General features: G+C 48.0%; 9 protein-coding genes across 9 annotated transcripts; 4 read left to right on the top strand and 5 right to left on the bottom strand.

Moving 5' to 3' along the window:
- Positions 1-444: 444 nt before the first annotated feature.
- P175DRAFT_0489354 (velvet factor family protein) lies at positions 445-1311 on the bottom strand (the record flags this gene model as incomplete). Its single annotated transcript, XM_040895729.1, has 1 exon — positions 445-1311. One exon carries the CDS (start codon positions 1309-1311, stop codon positions 445-447), a length of 867 nt encoding a protein of 288 aa, XP_040755615.1.
- A 229-nt stretch (positions 1312-1540) lies between these two features.
- P175DRAFT_0527672 (uncharacterized protein) lies at positions 1541-1963 on the bottom strand (the record flags this gene model as incomplete). Its single annotated transcript, XM_040899547.1, has 1 exon — positions 1541-1963. One exon carries the CDS (start codon positions 1961-1963, stop codon positions 1541-1543), a length of 423 nt encoding a protein of 140 aa, XP_040755614.1.
- Positions 1964-3063: 1100 nt separating this feature from the next.
- P175DRAFT_0527671 (uncharacterized protein) lies at positions 3064-4709 on the top strand (the record flags this gene model as incomplete). The annotated part of the gene is made up of 4 exons (XM_040899546.1): positions 3064-3234; positions 3303-3374; positions 4405-4466; positions 4565-4709. The coding sequence occupies 4 exons, from the start codon at positions 3064-3066 to the stop codon at positions 4707-4709; spliced, it is 450 nt and encodes a 149-aa protein (XP_040755613.1).
- Positions 4710-5471: 762 nt separating this feature from the next.
- Positions 5472-7010, top strand: P175DRAFT_0553494 (uncharacterized protein). The gene is made up of 3 exons (XM_040900495.1): positions 5472-5759; positions 5815-6033; positions 6092-7010. The coding sequence occupies exons 2-3, from the start codon at positions 5942-5944 to the stop codon at positions 6990-6992; spliced, it is 993 nt and encodes a 330-aa protein (XP_040755612.1). The 5' UTR covers positions 5472-5759; positions 5815-5941; the 3' UTR covers positions 6993-7010.
- A 260-nt stretch (positions 7011-7270) lies between these two features.
- On the bottom strand, positions 7271-9187 carry P175DRAFT_0527668 (uncharacterized protein; the record flags this gene model as incomplete). The annotated part of the gene is made up of 1 exon (XM_040899545.1): positions 7271-9187. The coding sequence occupies one exon, from the start codon at positions 9185-9187 to the stop codon at positions 7271-7273; it is 1917 nt and encodes a 638-aa protein (XP_040755611.1).
- A 299-nt stretch (positions 9188-9486) lies between these two features.
- On the top strand, positions 9487-10486 carry P175DRAFT_0527667 (pre-mRNA-splicing factor SYF2; the record flags this gene model as incomplete). The annotated part of the gene is made up of 2 exons (XM_040899544.1): positions 9487-10386; positions 10439-10486. The coding sequence occupies 2 exons, from the start codon at positions 9487-9489 to the stop codon at positions 10484-10486; spliced, it is 948 nt and encodes a 315-aa protein (XP_040755610.1).
- horA (ubiquinone biosynthesis protein COQ11) lies at positions 10437-11736 on the bottom strand. The gene is made up of 4 exons (XM_040895023.1): positions 11652-11736; positions 11519-11573; positions 11116-11456; positions 10437-11060 (listed from the first exon to the last, which is right to left on the bottom strand). Exons 1-4 carry the CDS (start codon positions 11695-11697, stop codon positions 10639-10641), a joined length of 864 nt encoding a protein of 287 aa, XP_040755609.1. The 5' UTR covers positions 11698-11736; the 3' UTR covers positions 10437-10638.
- A 302-nt stretch (positions 11737-12038) lies between these two features.
- Positions 12039-12953, top strand: yaf9 (YEATS domain-containing protein YAF9; the record flags this gene model as incomplete). The annotated part of the gene is made up of 3 exons (XM_040895728.1): positions 12039-12071; positions 12134-12158; positions 12253-12953. 3 exons carry the CDS (start codon positions 12039-12041, stop codon positions 12951-12953), a joined length of 759 nt encoding a protein of 252 aa, XP_040755608.1.
- Positions 12954-13328: 375 nt separating this feature from the next.
- On the bottom strand, positions 13329-15080 carry P175DRAFT_0497325 (indoleamine 2,3-dioxygenase). The gene is made up of 3 exons (XM_040896258.1): positions 14718-15080; positions 14028-14648; positions 13329-13940 (listed from the first exon to the last, which is right to left on the bottom strand). Exons 1-3 carry the CDS (start codon positions 15012-15014, stop codon positions 13560-13562), a joined length of 1299 nt encoding a protein of 432 aa, XP_040755607.1. The 5' UTR covers positions 15015-15080; the 3' UTR covers positions 13329-13559.
- Between the last annotated feature and the right edge of the window lie 369 nt (positions 15081-15449).

The following is a 15449-nucleotide window of genomic DNA, read 5'->3' as shown; positions in this document are numbered from 1 at the left end:
ATGATAAGACTTCTTCAAATCTGCAATCTAGTGGGTATAGTTCAGATGTCGATGAATATGTAAGCACAGTGAGTATTTTAAACCAGTATCCCCAATCGTATACCTGGGATGCTGGTTGAAATGAGAAACTATACAAGTTTAAGTCCCAATAACGCCTTGACTATTTACACATTTCGTCGTAATTGCGAGTATGCTTGAGAGTAGCTAAGAACCAAAGATATACAAAGCGGAGTTGAGATGCTGTTGTTTTATGGAATCCCTGGATCTTCCTGCCAAAAGGAAGAAGGGGAAATCAAAGCAAAGCAGGAAGAAAGAATAGAGAGTAAATGGGAAAAGGAAAAAGAACAAGAAAGCAAAAAAAAAAAAAAAAAAAAAAAAAAAAAAGAGGGAGAATTGGAAGGAAAGGAAAGAAAAGAAAAGAGACCGCTATGCAACTGTGCCTATTTAGTCCTGCTGCTGGCCCTTCGTCACCCTGCGTCCCTTTCCCTTGTTTTTTCCTCGTGTCTTTAGCTCGACGAATCCAAGCTCCTTCAGCCTTTCGGTTAGAAGCGAGGAGTCCCGCATCCCAGGGAAGTCTTTGGCTGGGTAAACGCGGAATGGCTCGGACCAGGCCTCAGCAAGGATAGGCACGGACTGGCCCGTATCCGCGACTGTGCCCCAATTCATAAGACGAAACTGAAGTCTGTACAGTCCAGCTGTGCGGACAGACAAGTCTGAAAAAATGAAGAAGGATGCTGGGGGTTTTGCGGACGATGGACTCCTGAACTGTGATCCTCTAATGGGTCGCGTATCGGTCATGTATTCGTCACTAGATGGATGTGGCGGAGCAGTATCCGGGTCTGGTTCTTCCTCGACGTGGAATGGCGACACGAATGCCTTTCCCGACAGCAAAGGGGTCAATTGACCTGATGCATCCCCTTCGTTCCGATTCGCCCCCTCTCTATCCGTATCTAAAGAGGACGACCACGATGATTCCGACACGGGACAAAGCAGACAGCCAACGGTAAATCTGATGTCCTGAAGAATGTTTTTGTCATCCTCGGAGCTGGGATCGAAGTCCGTTAAAAGCATCTGAACTATAGGAGGTGGATCCACAGGTCGCCGGTCCCTATCACCAGCTCCACAGGCGCGCGCAGCTATGGGCTGTTGTCTGATAAAGAGATGGTATCTTGAAGCAGTCGACGCCCGTCGGGGCGGAGGTGTAGGAGCGGGAGAATGGTGAAGGATATTCTCAAATCCTGATGGCATACCGGCTGGACTAGGTCGTTGCTGCAGCTGGTAGCTTGACGGAGGAACACTAGGAGTAAACATCGCAGGGCTTTTCTCGGAGTGCACTGGACTCGGGAAGGTCGTAGAGCTACTACTATATCTGAACACGCTGCATTAGAAACACCGCACCCTAAAAGTGGAGTTGAGAACTTTCGATGGGTACCTAGCACCAGGAGAGGAAGAAAATGGGAATATTTGAAGAATATAAGGATATCTGCGTGACATCCAATGGCAAGTGCCGGTTATAGATCTGAATGAAGGAAAAGGGTAGTTACTGCGAATCCACATCATTTATCCGACCGATAGAGCCAATAGACCCACGACTACGGTTCGAAGCATCATAATAGGAGCTGGAAGGCCCTGCATGTTCCACAGTCCTTGACACACTTGACCGCTGTATGCTGTACTGTGCAAGAGAGCCTGTACTCGCCGGCGAAAAGTTGTACTTTGCGTCGTTTCCGCCATCCCATCCCCGCCCCTGCAAAGTGGGCCTCGAAACGGTCGCGACCTGAACCATGGTTGCATCATAACTCTGATTGTCGGGAAGCAAAAAACGCGGGGGTTCCTGTGTGGAGTACGGATGGGATGAAATTGCCGTCAGCCCCTGAGACTCGTCATCGGAAGTATAAGTCCGTGCACTGATATATCGGCCATCTGAGGATTGAATCCATTGTTGAGGTGGCGTTCTCGACATCTGGGAAGACCAGCGTCGAAGGTAACACTCCTAATTATTCTTCTGTCGCGTCCCCAGTCCCCCAAGTATCTACCGGAGAGAACGAAGCTGGAGGGTGCTCAAACGCCTGTGTAGCTGAGGTTGAAGGCAACAGAAAATTAAGGAGAGAGAGGGACGTAAGATGAGCAAGACACCCCGGATAGCTAACGAAGACTGAAAACAAAAGTCTTCACACAAACAGGTGCTTTATGGTGGATTGCAGCAGAGGCGTGGCCGGGTGATAACATGCGTAGACAGTTGCACCTTGTCCTGAAACCCCGAGGACTCAAGAAAACAGTATCCACCGCGGGGAAATCTTATCTTTCAACCTCCCAGGGTAGCTGGATGGAGTGACATGCATATGTTAGTTGCTCCTAATGGTATTGAGGGCAGAACCAGCGACCACAGAGTAATAGTCCGGATAGAAGGAATCAGAAAAGAAATGCGGCGGCCATCATCCAAATAAACAGTATAACTCACGAAGGCAAAAACACCAAGGATTGTGATTATAATAAACGCATGGGGGATGAGGTCCAAAGGGAGGGTCTGGAGTCCAGATCAGTTGTAAGGGAAGAAGGTGAACGGGATAGATGGATGATGGTCTGCACCAGTCTATCGTGTCCCACTACCACACTTAGCGCTTTCTGTGACTTTCCTGTGGCCGTGCAAAAAAATAGAAGCAGCGGATCTGGGGAAATGGGCTGAGTGATGCTTTTTGTGAGCAGGTGTGCGTGTCCACTGTGTATGTGTGTGGCATTGACGAGGGGGAAAAAAAAAAACCTGACATGCAGTAATCTGTATCACCTCGTCCCTGACAGAAATCCTATCAACTATATCCCCGAGTCCTCGATGTTTTCTTCTCACACCTTCTGCGGTCTTGAGAACCGGTCTCTAGGAATCAAAGAGAAAAAAAAAAAACAAATTTAAGCCATTGGGGAAAGGGATAATGTTAAGGTCGAAATTAGACCTTAGTATACTTTTTTGAAAAGGAAAAACAACAGACGAAAGCAGTACAACATCTTTGATGGCGATTACATCCTCTGATAGTTCTTAACTGGGGCATTGCTGAATGCTGTCGGGCAATGGCGTCGTTTACGTTCACTGAACTGATCCTGGTTTTCAGCTGGTATGATAAATTCCAAATTTGTTCCCCAGGGAATTTGGACGCCGAATCCCAACAGGTTAGTATCGAGACCTTGACAGCCAATCCAAGGCATAAGCCTAAAGCCCTTGATGACCAGATTGGCAGAATGGTTTCCCAAAGAGTCTCTCCTGCACAGTCATACTCCGTGCGCACTCACGCAAAAACTCGGTATGCTAGGCTGCCCGTACTAGTGTCTTCCATGCGCAGGCGATCAAGAGTCGAGAGATTGACGCAACTAGGCGAGGGGTTGTAAGCAGGGGTTGAACTCCTGGGCTGTCCGAGAAAAAGAAATGGAGAGAGGCAAAGGTTAAGCAGTAGGGGGAAACTACTTGGTGCAGATCAAGCACTGTGGATGATAGCCCTAGCGATTGGCCGAGAAGACGTGTGTGGGCTAGGGATTGGTCGATATCGCCCTAGATCAACACCTGGGGATCGATCGTCCAGCACAGTTCCTCAGTTCGCATCATGCAGAGTCTTGCGCTTTCTAAGAATGATCGGTGCAAGGAAGCCCAGGCTTGGTTTCGGTGGCCCAACAGCGGATCCTGTGTACACGCATCCTGCGGAATCAATGAAGCGGAAGACCAAAGAGAGGAAGATGCTTTGGATCTGTAAAGAAACTTGACAAAAAGGGCATCGCACATCTACTTCGTAGGAATTCCAGGATTCATCGTATCTGTTATGAACAAATCAGACCGCCAGGGCTGAGACTAGACAGAAATGGCAAGCCAGGTTCTGTAGTGAATTCTGATGGCGCATAGAGTTTTTGACTGCAGCAATAAACCCACACATTGACTGTCTACGAAGACGCGTTTCCTGTTGTTTGGTGAAATTCCATCTCATTCAATCCGTAGGGGTCCGTATGCCTCCTCGGGTATATCCTCATCCTCGGCACCAAATTATATGCACTGTGTAGAATACAAAAGAACTAGATCTCCGACGATGCATCGGAAATCCGAGAACGTCATCAGAGTAGCTCTTAAGTATGTAGCCGGTTATTATGACGGATCGAGGACAGTGTCGCACTGGCCATCTCTGTTTTCTTTGACTGGCATGCACGAAGCCCATCGTCCGCTATGGGTCACGCGAAGTAAATCCCGGAATAGTACAAGCCAGCGAGATTTATGGAAATAAGCACCGATTGGCAACCTAGATTGATCTAGGATTTGATGAAATGTGATCCTTGAACCTTGTTGCTCTATGTGATGCCAGATGGCACCGTTCGGCGTACATATGTACTATTGATCCTTTTGGGAGGTGATTGTGGCTAATGGTGCCCCAGGGTGTGCCCAAGTCCCCATTGGAGGCGTGGTCACCGCTCCATGAAAGTATTCTCGGTATCATGTGAGTGGGCTTGCTTAGCACCAGCTTTCAGTTACAAGACGAGATGTGTGGCATTATCGGATCCTTGGCTGGTAATAAGGGCGCTCATTGTGCATTAGCACCGTCACAGGTCGTCGCGTTTCCTTCCCTAGTGAGGAGACTACTGCATGTGAGGTTGCCTTGTTAGCAACAGCCAACAGGAGGTTGATGCATCACCTTAGGCACCGAAAGGGCTTGGGTCTCGAAATTCAATTCAACGGCTGAGTGGCTCCTCCTAACTTATCGTGAAGCTTCAATGCCAAAAAACTGATAGATAGTCAGATTGATTCTGGGGACAAAGGAAAAAGAACCTACGGAGTATAGATTACCTTGGATTCCTGGAATTTGCGTTTGTGGCGCATGAACCCTGCGCGCTGCGACGCCAACCTTCTAGCCTTGTGCTCCAGACAGCCACAGGATGTTTGTAGCAGCTTTTTGATAACCATATTATTGCAGTCATTGGGAGGCGCAATCGGGGAATAACCCGGTGACGATCATATCGAAGGATTTTCAGTGTCACCCGCGATGGCGCACCTGAGGTGTTTCATTTACTTTCAAAGCAACGCCGAAGGATTCAGGATAAGGGTTGGATTGTACAGGAATGAACCAGCCTCGCTCCGTTTCGTCAAATCAGGAATCTCAGAACCCCCTCTGCGGTTGTGGGAAGTTCGCCTTAAGATTCAAGGCAACCGAGGATGGCTGGGGACCGATTTGACTACTGAATCATGAGGAAAACTAATAATCACATTGCATGGGGCTAACTTACCAAGTACCAAATCCCGTTCATGTTCATGCTTAATGGGTTGGGGGTGCGATGCAGTAAAGGCTTCTTTCTTGTGCTTTTAGCTTCGGGTCGTATTCGCTGGGGTTGTACGATCGACATGCTCGTTGGCGAAAAAGAGAAGCCGTGGCCGATAGTCTCAACCTCCCCCACTATATCAGTATATCTCTCTTGGTCGAAAATTTTATCACCACCAGACTTCGTGATGACACCCCAATGTATGTGGATAGAAGTCAGGACCCCTGGATACTCTCATATTTTATGTTGGGATGTTGGAACCTTCTGGAAGCAGATTTCATTCACTTCCACCATCACCACAAAGAAAGGCTTAGCGACACATAGTCATAGAGGCAGTATTTAGATCATCGTTTTGCTCTAGAGCTTCATGTTTCCTTCAAGCATCTCTTTCCATAGATTTTGAGGTCATCGATTTGACGACGTCCATCATTTTACGGAGTATTGGATTGAAGGAAAAACTACTTCGTATACAGTCGGTACATAAGTATATCTTTCCTCATTAGGGATAGTCTAATTTGACATACTCTATAGAACCTGAAGAAACAAACACCCTGAAGTCACAACCCCAGCAAGCCACGATCATCTTTGGAGATTTCTCTCTGACTGACCACGGCGACAGACCCACAGAGGGCTTTCTACCCTGGGGGATCACTCCGCCATGGCTTCAAAATCGCCCGCACTAGCCGTACCATATACCAGAATCCTGCGACAGCTGCTCAAGTCCCTTCGATGGAGATTCAAATTTGACTCGTCCGTGATCATCAACTTGGTCTTGGTCCTCGTCGCGGTCTTGACCCCATTTCCTTAGCTTTTCGCTTGAGCCTTTCAGAATGTTTATTGAGACAGCCCAATTATATAGACCACAGGCATCCGTATCAAGCACCGCCATTTTCCGTGCTCTTACAGAGTTTCGTGAGTATTCTCGCTGGTCGAGCATCACCTCGCGCCCATCTAGGGATATTTCAACCGTCATTTTCAACAAGGAAAAGAAGGATTCCATTTTAAAAGACATCAATGAGTATCTTCACCCACAGACAAGACGCTGGTATGCAAACCATGGCATACCGTATCGGCGGGGGTACTTGTTTACAGGGCCTCCAGGAACCGCGAAGACAAGTCTCGCATCAGCAGTGGCCGGAGTATTTGGCTTGGATATTTATGTCTTGAGTCTTCTAGATCCGACCTTAACTGAATCACAGTTTGTTCGCCTATTTTCCGAGGTCCCGATAGAGGATATCGACGTCGCGGGCCTTGACAGACCAGAGAATCCACCACCGGTTAAACCGGAGGGGCCAGGAAAATATGCGAGCCCGGCAAATACAGGGGTCTCTCTTTCCAGTCTCTTGAACGCTATTGATGGCGTATCATCACACGAAGGCCGAATATTAATTATGACAACCAATGCCCCGGAGAACTTAGATGCGGCACTGATTCGGCCAGGGCGCGTAGATATGCGGATTGAATTTGAACTCCCCGGGCATGAGGAGCTTCGGGGCCTATTCTTGAGCATGTACAGTGATGTTGGTCACCAGGGGGATATGACACACGCGGATCTGGAAAATCTGGCAAATGAGTTCGTTGGAAAGGTACCAGAGAAAAAGTTTAGTGCGGCTGAAGTCCAGGGATTCCTCTTGAGTTACAAGAGGAATCCCAATGAAGCATGTAGCCACGTATTGTCCTGGGCTGAGGAGAGCAAAAATAGTGACTGAAACCTGGTAAGAAAGGGGGTGAATAGCAAGGCCATTATAATGGCAGATAGGCACTTGAATTAAGAAATTTTTTGAGAACGAGAGAATTTTCGTAGTAGATACTTCATACCATCTGTAAATGGCATCATTGGCTAATCGGCCGGAGTTTAGAAAAATCGAAACCTTGCGTCTTTTGTGGCGTACAAGTAATTGCTAGACTGATTAAGGCAGTGTGAGCTGTCGAGTCGAGCTACTGTGAATATCATAGTAAGTCCATCATTAACCGAAAACTGGGGATTTTAGTGTATCACATCAGAACACGGGTCCGTCTCAATATGGTATTTGAAAGTGTTGATTCCCAACGGAGCACCAAAATCTCCCTGTGATACCACGCGACCGGCTTCAAGAGGTATGATTTCTGCTATTGCATCGAGGTCGCTTGATTTGGGAACAGATGGTATCGGAACATGCGGAGTTATCGTTTCTTGCCCAGTTCCAATAAAGACGATCAGAAGTTGGTTGGAAGGGCGATTCCAGGCGACAATATGACCAGATTCTTCTAATTGAGGTGAAATGCCTGATCCGTCCTGATGAGATGGTGTCTTCCTTCTAAGGAGGTAGCCAAGCTGAATCAGATTTAGAGAGCGTTCGAGCGTCCACGGAATTGTCTTGATGTCAGAAACAACCTTGATCATCCCTAAATTGGAAGGCGACCATGTTTCAGAATTGCCATCTGTCATGGATTGCCCTTCTGAGAGTTCAACTGGGGAGCGCTGAAGTGCCCAATAAAACTCTGAATCTGAGACTTTGCAGGATGGTATTGCCACAGGAACTAGGTGTCCTTCATGATCTTCCAGCAAACTCGCTAACCAACCGAGATCTGTTATGGATTTGGAGCATTTAAGAGCACGGATCTCAGCCATCAGTTGTTCACTGCTTATATACCCAGAATTGTTCCCATCGACGGCTAGGAGGGAACTTTCGGTAGGAATGTCAAGAGAATCTAGGACGCTTGTATGCTGCGCTATATCGGGCTGCCAGCGGATTCCAAGTCTTCTTTCCACTTGGTCGAGTTGGGTGTCAAGGATCATCACATATTCCCCCTCCCCAGCAATCTGGTATAGCGATTGGCTGATAGCTTTATCTGTTAGAAGATTACTTAAGTCTTCAAATTTTGAAATGCCTGGTAGAGCATCATCTGCACGTTCCGATATCTGTGTCAACGCAGCGAGAGCCTTTTGCGAACAGCCAGTCTCCACCAAAGCCAAGGCATAGACATAAGCTGATTGGAAATGCTGGAAAGAAGAACTAGGCGATGTATTTTCTAGGTGCCGGTTCCATAATTCGTGGAGGATGGAATCATCCCCAAGCTTCAAAAGCAACGATAAATACTCGCCGATTGCATCCGTTGGAGCTTGGGGCTGGGTCCAGTATAGTACACTATGTAAATTCGATGAGTTACAGCCACCTCCGGCTGTCAACTCTAGTAAATTTTCTGCGCTATGTTCTAGGGGTTGAAAAGAGGACGCCCGGAGAGACGACAAGAGAGCGTTCACTATTGACAGACTCGAGTCGAGGCTCAATGGCCTTGGGCTCACAGCGAGGTAACTCCGCAAATACCGTTCAAGAGCGAATTTGGAAAAAGCAAAAGAAGCATAGCACATCCCCAGGGTACATAAACCACTGGGTATTTTGGTATACAACTGCTCAAGCCTCGTAACGATTCCATTGAATGTAGAAAGAATCTCTCCATAAGAACTGTTCTGCTCGCAGAGGGCCAAAGCCTGTTTTATGGCATCACATAGCTCTCGTTGTGGAATGACTCTCTCCGTCCCCGCAATCAGATATTTTTCGACACAGATTTGTAATTCTCGGATGGTTCGAGCGTTTTGGATGTCCCTTATCATAGTCCGGATGGATGCCGCCCCCCTTTTGGGTAAGCGGGAGCTCGATACCCACACCGGAGGAGGCGGAGAATCGGAGGGCCATTTTTGCAAGAAAATCTGTCTGAGATATCTATCCGCAGCTGCACTTACACCCTCACGCTGATCCAACGGTGCGTCAGGGAGCAAAGCGAATCTGAGGAGCTGGGACTGTGAAGGAGATGTTTGGGATATTCCTGTGATGTGGCGGCATAACGGGGACCAGCCCCGGCGTGCTGCAGGGATTTGTCGCCTGGGTAATTCCCAAGCACGGGAGTATAAATACCCAGCCATTGCCACTGCACAGGGACCGCAATAGAATCAACGATCGTGATAATAATCCATCTCTATTCATAACTGTGATTGAGTACACCGTATGCGACATCGAAACATACGAGCGTGGTAGGCGGTGAGCACAGCGGTCAAAGCTTTAAACCGACCACCTGCTTTTTCCAATAATCGAGGAGGAACTCGCATCAGCAACAGTCGATCTATCAGCAGCGTCTTTGAGACTTAGCACAACTCACTTAATTAAGAAGCCTTCTCGCATCCCGTTCTTCGTCCAGATCTTCGTCCGAAAAGCCTGCAGAACCATGTCTGACCAGCGAAAGATAGATGAGTCGGATCCCCATCACCTTGACAATGCCCCTGAGGGATCCTCAGCAGTACAACCAGAAACCGATGGGTCGAAGTCTCAGGGTGATTCCGTGAAGAATACAGAGGCAGAGGATAAAGATGACAGTGCGGCCTCCAGGGCCCGCCAAAGGCAGGAAAGATTCAAGGCCCTTCAAGCACGCGCAGTGAGTGCTCTAAGCACAACCTCAATATACCTTGAATATCAGCTAAATTTACCACAGAAATCTGCCACAGAGCGTAACTTGAAAGAGACAGTTGCAGAGACACAGCGACTAGCAACTGATCCAGCGCTCTTGTCTTCGTTATCACGCAAACACGCTTTCGCCTCACACAACCTACTAAAAGCGGATACGGAAGCTGCTGGCGAGGATTTTGAGCGCAAGCGCGCCTGGGACTGGACAGTCGATGAGTCTGAGAAATGGGATAGACGGATGGAGAAGAAGCAGCGACACCGCGATGATGTTGCGTTTCAGGATTATACCCAAGATGCGCGAAAAGTATACAAGCGGCAGATGCGAGAGATGCAGCCCAATTTAGAAGGATATGAGAGGGACAAGCTGGCGGCTATTGAAAAGGCTGCCGCGAATGGTGATCTTGAGATTGTGGAAACAGAAGACGGAGAGATGATTGCGGTTGATAAAAACGGTAGTTTTTATTCTACTGCTGATACCGTTGGATTCACCGAGAACAAGCCTGACCGTGCTGCTGTCGATAAACTTGTTGCCGATCTGAGGAAGGCAGAGGAGGTCCGACTCAAGAAACGCAAGGAACGCCGTGGCGACGACGATGCCGATGTCACTTATATTAACGAGAAGAACAAGCAGTTCAACCAGAAGTTGGCTCGGTTTTACAATAAGGTTCGTACATCCGTTTCTCGCTCGATTTGCAGATTAATTGACTATCTTCTAGTACACTACGGAAATTCGGGACAGTTTTGAACGTGGAACCATGATATAAAATACATTTGTTGTACAGTACGAGGTTTCATAACACACCTTGAAATAGCCTCATCTCGAGCTTTGCCGGGCCTGAAATTCGAACTTGGCTATCCTTGGACATCCTTGGACATCACGCCGAAATGACGCTGTCGAGGAGTTACTTGAAATCATTCAAAGCATGTTTTTTCTCCACGCCTTGGTGGCCAAGGTTTCTATTTTCTTCGGTCCCACCGGACCACTGATTGATGGATCATCCATCGCTTCGACTACGGCTTCGCCTACCGTATCCACTTGGAACGGCTTGTCCACCATTGCGCCAAGAAAGTTCAGTCTATTGCCCAAAAGAGCATTGACCTGCGACCCAACAAAGCCACCAAGCGCTATGGGCATTGTGATTTTCCTGCTCGAGTCGTACATGAAAGGGGGCCGTATGAATATACTCCGCAGTTCTGGGAGCTGCGACGATATTGTCGTCTCCGCTTCTCTTTTAGTGCTGACGTATCTGCTCGGAAGGATTGGAGCGCCTCCAGAGGCGGAAATGAAGACGAATGTTGGGACGTGCTCGTTTACGGACTCTTTCGCTAGAGCAATAACTATTTCGAATAAAGTGTCAGTCTCGCCCTTTACAATGACAATGTGTTTACGAACCAGAGTCTCTGTTCATTAGTTCATAAGTAAATTGTCCATCTTTTTCTTGTGGCTCGAGTGCTTCTCCCTCCCGCCTTTTTAGGGGATCCTGACTCCCAAGCTTTGACGACTTGAAAGCTCTCTGTAATCCCGAAATAATTGGCTCCCGGCCTTGAACCACGCCCTTGTAATCGGCCTCGAGGAGGATGCCCATGCTGTGAACAACTGCCGCTGCTCCCTGCAAGAAAGACTTGTACGAATCCGGCTTCAGAATATCGGCCTTAGCCCATTCTACGGACCTAGCCCATCCCGGACACTGGCTTGAGCTCGTAATTGTATCCCACCGCGGTTCTCCGGAGCGACTATTGAACGTGTGAATGAATAAACGGTACAATATTGTATGTCGTATAATTGAATGCCATACCTAAGAGATGTGACAGACCAACCCCTAGCAACAGCTGATTTGCAGATTCTTGAACCTACAACATCAGAAAGCGGATTAGTATGGAAATGTCCTACCACTGGAAAACAAAAACAAAAAAAAAGCTGCGACAAACCCAAGAATCCACTGCCTCCAGCAACAACAAGCTTCTTTGAGGCCATTTTGAACGGACTGTATTAATCTGGTCGGAAAAAGTTGAGCAACCGCGGCGATGGCAGGTATCTCATGATGTACCTGTTTCCCTGATCTAGAGCCACCGCGGAACAAGTCTAGCTTCCTAATTCCGGGCGCCACCGCTTTCGCAAATGTTGCACGTGACATCCGGACTATAGTTAGTCCGCGGAAGGTGGAGATCAGGTTGGAATGCCTCATCGGGAAGAGGAAAAGGCGAACGGGCTTATGATGATCGCCATCACTTATTCTTCTACCTGAACTACGGAATTCCACATCATCTTTATTCATTTGGAATAAAACAGCGATTCTGTGTCACAAACCCGCCAAAATGCCTTCTGCAACAGGTACAAAACGTGTTAGGGTGAGTTTCGAAACCCGAAAGCCGACTACAAGGAGGTGACAAGCTAACTCTTGAATAAATAGGGAGTCTCGATATTCAGACCCTTTGGTATGCTAATGCTTTTTCTTAACGGTCGATTTACTGTTTATATCGCCGATCAAAAAAAAAAACTGACAAAAAAGACTGACCAGAACTGGTGTAGTTTTCGGCAGCGAAGCGCAACCCTTTGATCCAGCTAAAAAACCAGCCAACGTACCAGCAGACCATACCCACCAGTGGCGCGTATTTGTTAAGGGTATCAACGGCGAAGATATCTCCTACTGGCTCAAAAAGGTCCAATTCAAGCTTCATGAGACGTACGCGCAGAACGTACGCACAATCGAACAGCCGCCCTTCGAAGTAACCGAGACCGGATGGGGTGAATTTGAGATCCAGATTAAATTGTACTTTGTCCCGGAGTCTACAGAGAAGCCGCAGACCCTTTGGCACAGTCTGAAACTGCACCCATATGGCCCCGACGCAGAAGGGAAGAAGGAGCGGAGAGAGGTGGTCGTCAGTCAGAACTACGAGGAAGTCGTGTTCAATGAACCCGTTGAGCAATTTTATGAATATCTTACCGGGGGCTCAGCGACACCACAGCCACAGAAAGGGAAGAGCGGAAAGAATACAAAACAGGGGCAGGGGCACCGCGGCGGGAGAACGGCCGAAATTCCCTACAGTGAGACACCGGAGAACCCTTATAGTAAGACGGCTGAAAACAAGGAGCTGGATCGGCTGGCGGAAGCCAATAAAACTGTGGAGCAAATGATCAAGGACGAGAAGGAACGACTTATCGAACGCGAGAAAAGACTATCCGAGCTACGAGAGAGCGAAGGCGTTCCGTCAAGTACGAAAAAACGATAGACGACAGGGGTCGGTTCAGATTTATAGAACGACCGGCGTCTAATCCGCGCGTCCTTTCCGGCTGGGCCTGGATTTATAGCGGAATCTGGAGCTTTTCATGGTTACCAGGAATGTATCTTCCTTCGCCTCTCGGAAGACAACTTTAATCGGCTCCCACTGATGCCCAGGGAAATGTTGAATACAATAAGCGCCGTGCTTCCTTTTCCGGCCGCTGCCCCTCCCTGTGGGGAGTTCTGCGTCTGGATGATACCAAGATTCACTGGACGTCTGCTGCTACTGAGCGTGACCTGCCTTAGCAAGGCTCTACGCATGATGTTATGAAATGGATAAACTAAATTAGGAATAGCGGGACTTTTTTATGATTGAGCAAGAACTGCATCTTAAATTGAACAAAACACATATTCAGGCTTGTTAGTCTAGTTTCAGGAATATTTCCTCCTAGGAGTATATCTACAGATAATCGGTTTAGACCTAATCTAATGTACTCCGTATAGATACATGAAACAATGACTGGCTTCTTGTTAATACAGAGGTTTAAGGATATCTATACACAAAAGGGGGGAAAAGGAACGCCAACTCATCCCCACTCCACGCGCGAAACAGCGTTTAATCAACGTAATTAGCCGTGGCCTTCGTAGCATCTCGAGTTTGCTTCAGAAAAGGTATTAGGTCTGTGCCTCCAGTGCCATTCAACCCCCCCTTAACATCCACATTCGAGTTCTTCATTTTCGAAGATGTTGCGGTAGCCAGGTTCAAATCCGCCATGACTTGTTCCGGCGGAGGAGTCCTTGCCGCCATGATAATATACCGAGTAACCATTTGAATGTGGATATCGCGGAAGGACCCTAACGACATGACGGCGGCGTTGTATGCGTCTCTCACGGCGGAGTCTGGCTTGCAACTCATGGCGTACGCACGCACATTGGATATCCCACCCAGCATCTCGAGGAAGCGGCGGTGAGGTCCTGGCATATAGTTCCGCATGTCCTGTTTCCCGGAGATATCAGCATCGAATTATCCTCTGTACAATGGAAGATTGCAAGTAAATCCCCGCAAAGGCAGTTTTGTACATACCTGCAGGTATCCGCCTTTATTTGACGGCTGGGGTTTATGTTCTGGGTTTATGTTTCCTGTAGCGGAGTGCTCGATGCCCAGAAAGATGTCGAATGTCTGAATTAGAGAGCTTTGGGCGTTGCTGCCGCCGCTGTATTGGCGCCACTCTCCTTTTCCTTCGCCGAGGTCATAGAACAATCCACTGGGTAGGCCAGCTGAGACCATGTTCTTGCTCCCTGCTAGAAACGGACGCAATACATGAAAGAAGAAAGAGGGACGGCATTTCTCATACATTCGCTCCAGTATCCGGCCTAGCTCGTGCAACCCATCACCCAGCTGGTGTAGGGAGATGGCTACCCCGGGTGTATCATCAAGCGTGACAGCATGGCTTGTGTCGAACATTAACTGGATCAGCTGCGCACCCCTGGCTTCGATAGCGACCGATACCATGAAAAACCATTCTTCGTCCTTTGTTCCAGTGAACGACGCCGTCACGGACAGGTTATCAGCACAGGTAAGGTCTACATTAGGGGATGACACAGCGAAGTTCCACAGGTTCAGGGCGGCATAGGTAGCGCACGGAGGGAGCTCTAGGTGGTTTGATATCTCCAAAAACGGCACGGACACAGTAGGGGGTAAAATCTAGGATGAGAGTGTTAAGAGTTCATCGAGGGTAGCAGAAGCGCAATTTCAGGAACAGCAAGTACATACGTCCTTGGGTTTGTCCCCTCCCCAGACATAGGCGTGAGTGAGATAAGCGAGTACGACATAGGCTCTCCTCCATTCAGGTTCTCTTTGTAACCTTGAGGTGGAGAGAAGAGGAAGACTGTCCACGGCTTGTCTGATCGTGCGGGTCGAGATACGCATGGGCAAGTTCCGGATGATATCCTCCCACGGCGAGTAGTAAGGATCCTCTAACGATTGTAAGGGAGGTGCATCCGGAAGAAAGCCATTTTGACGAGAAACCTCGTACTGGTCGAGTGAGAATCCTGTAGAGTCGTGTACCATTATGATAGAACTGAATAGGGCAAGAATTGCTAGCCACAGAACTGTCTATGTGAGGGCCAGACCGGGAGACGCTGATAATAATGATAATACCAATGATAGATATAGATCTGTTTATATACATAGAAAGAAATGTCATCATGCTACGGGCAATGACGGAAAGAGCCGGACAAGGTGTGCCTGGATCTGGTTTGCAGCAGTGAATATACACTGAATACAAATCTAGACGAGTCATTTGTGAAACATCTCTAACAAAGTAAGCAGGATAGGCTGAAAGATTTGTTATTTCTTTATCTGAATCTTGCAACTAGCCTATACATGGTAAGTATATTTGAGGTATTTATTCATTTGCACACTGTTTTGGAGGAATAAGAAGTACATAGTGGGAACGGAAGCTGGTCCGGGTTAGAAATGATGCACCAAGAAATGGCCCGGAGT

Source organism: Aspergillus ochraceoroseus, assembly GCF_002846915.1.
Source record: "Aspergillus ochraceoroseus IBT 24754 chromosome Unknown P175scaffold_1, whole genome shotgun sequence".
Lineage (NCBI taxonomy): Eukaryota > Fungi > Ascomycota > Eurotiomycetes > Eurotiales > Aspergillaceae > Aspergillus > Aspergillus ochraceoroseus.
The sequence above is the reverse complement of the archived record's forward strand: the minus strand, read 5'-3'. Positions and strand labels throughout refer to the sequence as shown.